Genomic DNA, 10639 nt, shown 5'->3' on the forward strand with positions numbered 1-10639 from the left:
CCCACAGTGACTGAAACACACTCAACACTCACACAAAAACAGAGGAAGTGCTCAATTATATGACTTGCAAATCTCCGTGATATTGACTTCTGTACCACAACAATAATATGCATACAATCAAAAATGTAAGTATTTTTAAACTAATCTTGATTTGAAACTGCATTTCATAACCATCATGACCTGTGATCGGTTTAATATGAAAGGACGCATGTACAAATGTTCTTTACCGTAAAGTGGTTTACTGCTGTTTATGCATTAGTGAATCCAGTGACTAAACCATCAACTTTACACTGTTCCTATTAGTAGTGTGGAAACTCTGTTATCTATATTGTGATTATTTAAGATACAGAAAGCAATCAAAGATTGTTCTCTTTATAATCACTGGAGCAGTCATTTCAAGGTCAGCATGAATCTACATTTTCACTAAAACTCCTGTTATAATCAATGAGAGTTTGCACTGCTCAACGCGTCATGTTTTCACTGTGTTAGTTATGGTAAAAGTATTTCAGATATTACTGCTACAGTGCAGCGCTGCAACCTTTCATGGAACAGGAGTAGTTCTAAATAAAATGCCATAATCAACACTTCTAATAATCACATCTAGTTAATTTTGGCGGCTGTTATAAAATCACAGTAAATGCTTTCAACACAGTTCCGCATGTGTTTACATTGAATTCTCACAGCAGACACGTTCCTTCCAACAGAGCTTCCAAATCAGAGAGCTAAATTCAGGGTAGAAAATGCCCATTTATATTTAAATTTTTTTGAAAAAAAAAAATTATAAATCCTTTAAATTAATGTAACTTTCAAAGTATATTAAGCATGCTAATACTGTTTATTATGTACAAAATTACATTTATTACATACAAAATTATTCATACAAAAGTAGTCTATAGTTTATGTTTCATGGATTATCATGTGCAACACATTGTGCCAGTATAATGTGCCACAAGATGGCAGTGTTCTGCAGCAGAGAACAACATAATTTAATTTACAGAACTGAACTTGGGTATAATGTGGCTCAGAGAGGAGGGATTCAAGTGTTCACAGATCTGACATGATCTAACTGTGTCTCACAGAGACTTTCAGGCTGACTCTTCCCAGAGTGAACACTTGTACAATGGATCTTCATTCAGTTATTCTATTTTGTGCATTAGCAGGTATTTATTTGGTTAATTATTAATTTTTCTGTTTTATTTAAAAGATTTCATTAAGAAGAAATGTTTTCTTTTTCAGCTGCTGTCTTTGGAAATGGCATCAAACTAAACAAAACCGATGTCGTTTATGAGGAGGGTTCAAATGTTATATTGTCCTGTAGTCATTCACCTGCAGCTACAGATTATATCCACTGGTACCGTCAGTATGAAAGATCAAAACCTGAATTTCTTGTACTATCCTTCGCTAGTGCAAAAAAAGCTGAGATGTCTGATGTAGATCCAAGATTTTCGGTTAAAGTTGAAAAAAGGGAACAAATCCATGTGGATCTGAAGATCTCCTCTGCTGCTGTATCAGACTCTGCTCTGTACTACTGTGCTTTGGCGCCCACAGTGACAGGAAACACATCAGTTTCCTACAAAAACCTGTTACAATGGGAGAGGAGAGGAAAACAGAGAAAGAGAAAAAGACAATGAGAAAGTGGTAACTACCCATTACAATAATAAGTCAGAGAAATAACAGGAACAGTGAATAAATCTCAGGCAGTTACCTAAATCAAATGTAGACAACTCATTTAATCAGTCTATTGGTAAAGCAATCAAAAACAAAGGAACAGTCTAAAAGTAAGTGAATTAAATCCCTACAATATTGTGATACAATCTTGTTTAGAAAACAGTCAAATGTGGCAAACATCAAAACATCTCAAATGATTCTCGTGTGCAATATAAGGGGCAGGATCATTTATGCCACACGATGGCAGTGTTCACATACATTCACATGGAGATAATGCTATATTTCAAATGATATAATATATAAAAATAGCGAGACTATACAACTGCAAAATATTTTTTCAAATATATTTTCACCAGTTGATATTTCCATGATCATGACAAATGTGGGGAAATTAAACAGTCCAATATGCAAGCCATGCCTGTATGTTGCAGGAAGTTCCTGTGTGTGTTTCTGACTGATCTGCAGTGACAGTGACTTACAGCTCAGAGCACTGAGAGACTCAACAGAGAACTGAACTGATCTGATTGAACATGGACAGATGTTTTATACTGATTCTCATTGTGGGAACAGGTACATTATCGGCATCCTGGCCAAATTTGCCCATTGGCCTCTGATCATCATGGCCTCCTAATCATCCCCTTATCTACTGATTGGCTTCATCACTCTGTCTCCTCTCCACCAATAAGCTTGTGTGTGGTGGGCGTTCTGGCGCACTATGGCTGCTGTCGCATCATCCAGGTGGATGCTGCACACTGGTGGTGGATGAGGAGATACCCCCTGACAATGTAAAGTGCTTTGAGTGCCTAGAAAAGCGCTATATAAATGTAATGAATTATTATTATTATTATTATTTGCTGAACGGCTGATGAAACTGAACAGTTTTAAAACATAAAACCCCAAAAGCTATATGATTTAATTGACTGATTGCTGGTTTCATAAAAAAGTCCATTGTATTTGCAATATTATTTAGTTTATTTTGTATTATTTGTTTATTACTATTTTGGTCATATGTGCTTATTGTTGACAGGTCTGGTGGCTGGAGACAATATTGAGCCAGATAAAGGGACAGAAAAACTTCTAAAGAAACAGAAACTGTCAAGCTGAGCTGCTCATATAGTACAAATAGTGATTATGTGTGTCTTTACTGCAGACAGTATCACAACAGAGAACCACAATTCTTATTATATAAATATGCAAGGTCATCAGGTGGTTATGAAGACACCTCTGATAATCGGTTTCATTCGACTACAACACAAATATCCACTGAACTCACTATCACTGATGTATGTCTGTCAGATTCAGCTCACTATTATTGTGCTCTAAGAGTAGCCCAGTGATACAAAACATGAGACATGTTGTACAAAAACCTGAAGCTCTTTTCACTTTGAAAATATCTAGTGAAAACCACAATCTATGCAGCTCTTAATGTAATAAAATATGTGGTCACACCTGTGTGAGTCTAAATTAGGCGTGTTATAAAACAAAAAAATAAATTAATTAATTAATTAAATTTAAAAAATAACAATATGTACAGAGTATCACATTTCATTGTTACTTCAGTGCAACACACAACTTAATTTCAACCTTCTCCTACCTTCTTATTAATACATTTTAATAATCTTTTTTTCTTCTTCATTTTTTCAAGACAATTATATGTAGGTCAGTATTAAAACTCATCTATAAAATATTCTGCATTGGTAGAATAAAATAATTTAGTAAAACAATATCATTTGAAAAACATCCAAACCATTTGTTTGCATCCAAACCAAATCTGGTTCAAAAGATAAGACATAATTAGTATTACATGTATTTTTTAATTAAATATTACTAATATGACAAATTTTTATAACCTAGTTTACATAATTACACTATTCTTGGCTTGACCATTAGCCTCAGCAACTTATTTACCTCAGCAAATGCAAAACCACATGCGCTTGATACATTCTTATGTTGATATTAATAATAAATTACTTATTAAAAATAAAATAACATTAAATGTACACACATTCACACATTTCATTTCCTATTTTTAGAAATTAAACACTCCAACAGTGGGTGGAGTTTATTTACACTGCTGAGAGTGTGAGACAGAGTCAAACAGTTGTTCAAAATACTGTTTTTGCCATCACTGTCTCTCTGAAGACATCATGTTTGTCTTTACCTGGATGATAATTCAACTTTTCACGGGTAAGAGATATTCATCTAATCAATATGTTTATTATGGAAAAACAACAACAACAAAAATCAATAAACAGCTGAAAAAACTTGAAAAAATTATACTAATGTGCTGCTTGATTAATTGGGACTCTTCTCTTTTCCACAGAAACGTCTTTTGCTGACACAATACAACCATTGTCTTCAGAAAAATATGTTGTTGAGGGTAAAAATGTGACGCTGTCTTGTAATTACAGCACCAGCAGTGGCAATGTTAACTCTCTCCAGTGGTATCGCCAGTATGTCGGAGCAAAACCAGAATTCCTACTTCTTGTAAATGAATATTCAAGTAAATCTGAGCCTGATCTTCGTCTGTATTCAAAAGCTTCAAAAGAAATCAAACGTGTGGATCTGGAGATCTTCTCTTCTGCTGTATCAGACTCTGCTCTGTACTACTGTGCTCTGCAGCCCACAGTGACAGGAAACACAAGAACACTGTACAAAAACCTGATACACTGTATTGCATCTGTATTACACAAATGTGTTTCATAAACTGGTGGACTCAACAAATGTTCAGGAGGACCTTTTTCACATAGTCCTTTCGATCTATGTATGGGATAATGTACAGTCACTGTCAGCCACATATAAATGAATATGAAATTGATTTTACAGTTAAAGTTTGAGTTTATTTTAATCTTACCTGTTGCTATGTTGACTTAAAGCTTCCGCTAATGAAAAAAAAACTAACAAAAAAAACAGTCCACAACAACAAAGTGTGTGTCGGTCAAAAATGACCTTTTCATTTATTTCATTTCAATGAGATAGATACGGTATTCTATATTTTAGTTTGATAATGGTTTTTATTTAATATTTTGTATTTTTAGGGGATATATTGTACTAAATTATACTTATGCAGTAGTTATAATTCATTTATTGCTTATTAACCACTTTTTGACCACTAAATAACTGAAGATTATCAATAACTGAATGCTGACATTGGGAACAAGGTGTTAAATATTGCTCTGTCATATGCTACTGAATAATAAATACAAAACTCACTCACTAAAATCTTTTTGCAATAATATCCTGAAGAGGGCAGTATACACACACCACTTAATATATATATATATATTTTTTTAGTTTTTAAAAAAAATTTCCCTTATCTATTTAACCTCTCCTCCTCATGAACCATCCTATTTCTTACTGAAACAAATGATTGAATTAATGATTTAGTTTTTCTCCTGTTTCAGTCACATGTAAAAATGATAACTCCTATGTTGTTGAAGTTGTTAATTTTTGCATCAGTTTATCATGGTAAGTGGGGGAGTATGTATTTTCATGATTACTTCAAACAGTTTTATAACCTTATTAAAAGTTAATTTGATTTTTTTACAGTTTTTTATTAGATTTTTTGTCTTTACAGAGTGTCATGGAGAAGAGCGTGTTGATCAGCCAAATCAACACATAGCTGAATTTGAAGGAAGATCAGTAACATTACAATGCAAATATAAAACAACATCACCACAACCAGAACTTTTCTGGTACATTCAGAAAGAAAATGACTTTCCTAAATACATGCTGAGGAGAAACAAATATGGAGGTGAAGATAATGACGCTCAGTTCCAGGAGAGATTTGACTCTGAAGTGTCATCAGATTCAGTTCCACTGACAATCCAGAATCTGCGTGTGTCTGACTCTGCTGTGTACTACTGTGCTCTGAGGCCCACAGTGACTGAAACACACTCAACACTCACACAAAAACAGAGGAAGTGTTTAATTATATGATGAAGTGCAAATCCACATGCTATTTACCTCTGTCCCACAACAATAACAAGCAAATAATAAAAAAAAATCTTTTAAACATAAATTACATAGTGCTGTGCATAGTGAATGTCATCAAATTATTGAGAGCTTTAGTATTATAACAACCCAAGTATGAGGAATAATATAGATCATTCTATTAGTTGTGTTCTGAGGATTTATATGACAGAGTTAGTAAGTAATCACAAGGGGGGAAATTGGATATGAATAGTAATCAAATGACCCAGTGGTGTTTGAAACAGATCTGATCTTCTCCCTCAAAGAGCTCTCTGGAAGAGGTGGGGTTTAAAGCACTAATACCTGATGTGATCTTTAACTTCAAGTCTGTTAGAGAGAGAAAAAGAATCACACACAATGATGCTCCATTCTGTCATTCTAATTTCTGCCTTTGCATGTAAGTATTGAAGTGTTTTGTGTTTTGAAACTAAATATTCAAAATTACCTACAGATTCAATATTAATACCAGTTCATGAAAGATTTCCCATACTTTTGCAGATACAATATATGGAAATGAAATTAAACCAACCAAAACAGAGGAGTTTGCTGACGAGGGTTCAAGTGTTAAATTATCCTGCAGTTATTTATCTGCATTAACTCTCTACTGGTACCGTCAGTATCCTGGATCAGCTCCTGAGTTCATTGTGCTCATCTCAGACGGATCAAAACAAGCTCAGGAGTCTAATGTAGATTCCAGATTCACTGCCAAAGTCACCAAAGACAAAGAAAAACTTGTGGATCTGGAGATCTCCTCAGCATCTATATCAGACTCTGCTCTGTACTACTGTGCTCTGCAGCCCACAGTGACAGGAAACACAAGAACACTGTACAAAAACCTGACACACAGCATTGCATCTACATGACCAACCTCCATATCTGCTAGTTACAACAGGGAACACTCTTTCAATCAGCAAAAAGCAGTATACATGGATTGTCATTCTCAACATAAAAAAGTCATAACAGAAAAGAAGACATACAAAGATTCAAAACAAAGACTTAAAAGATGCTTCTCTGGGTCTTTATAACATTTTATAAAACAGCCATATTTAAAGAGATCAAACTCATAAAATCATAAAAATCTACACTGTAAAAATGACCGTGAATTTAACGGTAAAAGACTGTAAAAATGCTACAGTAAAATCCTGTTAAATGGTTAACGGTAAATTCCCGTACTATATACGGTGAAAAACTGTATTGGACATTACATGTATTGGACATTAATTTTACGGTAGTATACCGTATTTGGAAGTGAAAAAGACCGTATAATTTACAGGGAATAACCGTAAATTGACATTCCCAGAATTCCCTGCATTACATTTCAAATTTGATGTTTTTTTGTTGAAATAACTATGTTTCTTCTTAGTTTTTTCTTATCAGTTTTGTATATTAGCGTTGTGCGTTACACCTAATGTTGTTCAGTTAATGTTTATTGCATTATTTCAGTTTCATGTGTGTTACCATGATGGTGTTTGGTGTTTGTGTGAATGACACTGTGCACCTTCTATATATGTTATTATTTAAAAGCTGCTTGTGATGGGCTTTGGTTCATCATGTGACTTTCTCATCACCATCTGCATTTGGTGGTTATCAGTGTATTACAAAGGTACAAAACAGATTTTAGTACTTCAATAGGTTGGTATATAATAACATTTTATCAGTTAATGAAATTACGTTATTTAACTGTAAATTTAAGTTACAACTGTAAAACCTAAAACGTTGCTACCGTATTTTTTACGGTAAAATTCCGGCAACCACAGCTGCCGGTTTTCTACCGTAAATTTTACGGAATTTTTTTTACAGTGTACTTTAGATGCATTTATTCAGTTACTTTATTCAGTTATTACTAAAATAAGTGAGCAAATAGCTTTAAAATATACAGAAACATAACATAAATATAGTGGTAATTAAGCATTTGTTCAAAAACACTATTTATACCAATCTTACATTTATAAAGAATTGTTCAGGGTTTGCATCATGTTTAGCATTTTCAAACTTGATCCACAAGGAGTCAGTATGAGTATATAATGTGACATGATTTAAAGAAGAGCTCTGTGAGATGAGCACAAAGTTTTTGAAAGCAGAGTTGAGTGAATTTTCTGTTCTTTTACCTCACACATCAACTATGTTTAGATGGGCTTTGATTTCTCTGTGCTTCATAGTATATTGTGATGGTAAGCACATTTTTGTTTCTGCATACTTTTACAGCAAAAGGGTTTACTTAAATATAGGTTACTAAATGTTTACACTTACCTTCCTAATAATTCATGCTAGTGATTTACTTTTTCTGTCTATTTTTCCAGTGTCTTCGGGACAGGACAGGGTTGAACAGTCTTCAGGAGAAATGACTGTGAGTGAAGGAGCTCAAGTTATTGTATGGTGTAAATATATTACCACTGATACAGACCCATACCTCTTCTGGTACCAACAGCTACCAAACAGATCAACAACATTTATTCTAAATAAATTAACTTTTGGTGAGGGAACTACTGAGCCTGATTTTAAGAAGAGATTTTCTGCAACACTGAATTCAACATCAAAAACAGTCCCACTGATGATCAAGGATGTGCGTGTGTCTGACTCTGCTCTGTACTACTGTGCTCTGAGGCCCACAGTGACAGGAAACACAAGAACACTGTACAAAAACCCTGTAAATAAATAGTACTGGAATGGTTGTCCATACATAATCCCTAGGGATTGATTCATTAGGCGTATAAATTGATCCTGATAGACTACCACTACAATAACATATAATTTTATATAATATATATTAACATATAATTTAAAAAAATTTACCCATTACTAAATATGTAATGGCTGGGTTTAGAATGTGTAGATTTGACAATAATTTTTTGCCGTTAAAAAATGAAAAAGGATGAAAGAGGAGGAGTTTGGCACATCCATTTGAGATGATCTTGTTACATTTTCTTGACTGTCACAAAGCTCAGTCCTGCTGTAGTGACACACACATATACAATGATACTTCATTCAGTCATTCTGCTCTCTGCCTTGACATGTAAGTGTATTTGTTTATGTATTGCATGCATTTGTATTTCTAATGTTAAGGATATACACATTTTATATCGTCATAAATAATTTTCTCATCTTAAATGCTAAATTATTTTTATTTAATTGAAACATAAAATATTGCATCCTAAATGTATTTTTTTTTTACTATAATGACAATATAGCATTAAAATTTACCTGTATATATAGTATTTTTATTTATTGTATGTGTATAATTTCAAATAATTGATCATTGTAATCAATCAAATTCAAACACTATTTGAAAAGTTATTATTTTGCACTTTCCAGGTGTGAGTTTTGGAGATGAAATCACAGCAGACAGCACTGAGAAATCTGCTGCAGTGGGTTCAACTGTTACTTTATCCTGCAGTTATTCCTCTGCACAATCACTTCAATGGTACCGTCAGTATCCCGGATCAGCTCGTCAATTTCTTGTGCTTATAATAGAGAGTGTGAAAGACACTAAGACATCTGATGTAGATCCCAGGTTCTCTACTAAACTCAGAAAAGAAAAACAAGCCACAAAAGAAATCAAACGTGTGGATCTGATCTTCTCCTCTGCTGCTGTATCAGACTCTGCTCTGTACTACTGCGCTCTGACGCCCACAGTGACAGGAAACACAAGAACACTGTACAAAAACCTGACACAGATGAAGGTGTACAAACAATTTCTTTCCATAAATCTACTTGTAATATACATAGATTATAAGTGTATTTGGGGTACCACCTAGAGGGAGTATAACAGAAATAGAGGAGGAGAAGGGGAGGTGGAGGGATGCCGGAAGAATTGATGCTGGGGCGGTCCAATGAGAGCTGCTTACATAGGTTCGTAATGACGTTTGAACGGTCTGAATGATTAGGCTGCTCAAGAATCTACATTTGGAACTTCATTTAATATTACTAACACTATTTATTCGAAGTGTACACTTGGATGTAAATCACTTAAAAAGTCACTACACTCAATAAAACCATGTGGATATGATCATCTCTGCTGCTCTGAAAACAATAAAGCTAATATAAAATAAAATAAAATATGCAAATAAGGAAAGAAATAGTATTTTCTTTTTTTTCCTACTTTGAAAATTAAACTTCATTTGAAATGCTTTTGGGTAACCATAAGATGGCGAATTACACCATATATTCATATTTTCAAGCCTCATTCCAGGATCATTAGCTCCTCCTTTTCTATTTAATTAACAGATATCTCTTTTACACATCTGTTGCTCTACCTCTTTAATTGTATATAAAATAACAACAAAAAACGAGTCTGGTTGGGGTTCTATCAATATTCACAATTGTTCTTGGTGAGATTATTTGCCACTCTTAAATATTTAGTTTTGTTTGTATATTATATTATTATTATTTTTTATTTTTTTTACTAAACTGCCAAACAGGATCATCAACAGAGAGCAGGAAGTTCCTGAGTGACTGTATGACTCAGATCCTGAGTAACTGCAGAAACTCAGAGCATCACAATCATCATCACAACCTACAACACAGAACACAGCATCAACAGAACTGATCTGACTTAGTAAACATGGACAGACAGCTGGTTCTGATTGTAATCATGACTTCAGGTAAAATACTCTTTGATGCCAATGCTAATGAAAATAGTGTAATGTGACTGAATTCAACCCACATGTGCTTTAAAATGTAAGCAAAATATTATGTTTATGTTTGCAGGTGTGACGGCTGGAGACCAGATTTGGCAGTACAGAAGGAGAGTCTGACACTGAGCTGCTCATATGATACAAGCAGAAGCTATGTTACACTTTACTGGTACAGACAGTATCTTAATAAAGAACCTCAGTATTTAATATGGAAATATGCTCGTTCATGGAGTGGTACTGGGACCCCTTCTGAACTTCGCTTTCAGTCGACTACATCAGAATCATCCACTGAACTCACTATTACTGGTGTAACTCTGTCAGATTCAGCTCTCTATTATTGTGCTCTAAGAGTTGGAGCCCAGTGA

At 34.1% G+C, this 10639-nt stretch overlaps 1 protein-coding gene and 1 gene segment (V, D, J or C); both read left to right on the top strand.

Moving 5' to 3' along the window:
• Positions 1 to 5997: 5997 nt before the first annotated feature.
• On the top strand, positions 5998 to 6434 carry LOC107738267 (T-cell receptor alpha chain V region CTL-L17-like; the record flags this gene model as incomplete). The annotated part of the segment is given in 2 exon segments: positions 5998 to 6037; positions 6139 to 6434. Coding segments are annotated over 2 exon segments (336 nt in total), but the record flags the coding sequence as incomplete, so codon positions are not given.
• A 2156-nt stretch (positions 6435 to 8590) lies between these two features.
• LOC107738232 (uncharacterized) lies at positions 8591 to 10639 on the top strand. Its single transcript, XM_016549958.1, has 3 exons — positions 8591 to 8653; positions 8953 to 9322; positions 10348 to 10639. The coding sequence occupies exons 1-3, from the start codon at positions 8614 to 8616 to the stop codon at positions 10637 to 10639; spliced, it is 702 nt and encodes a 233-aa protein (XP_016405444.1). The 5' UTR covers positions 8591 to 8613.

Source organism: Sinocyclocheilus rhinocerous, unplaced genomic scaffold, assembly GCF_001515625.1.
Source record: "Sinocyclocheilus rhinocerous isolate Xijiao unplaced genomic scaffold, SAMN03320098_v1.1 scaffold254, whole genome shotgun sequence".
NCBI lineage: Eukaryota > Metazoa > Chordata > Actinopteri > Cypriniformes > Cyprinidae > Sinocyclocheilus > Sinocyclocheilus rhinocerous.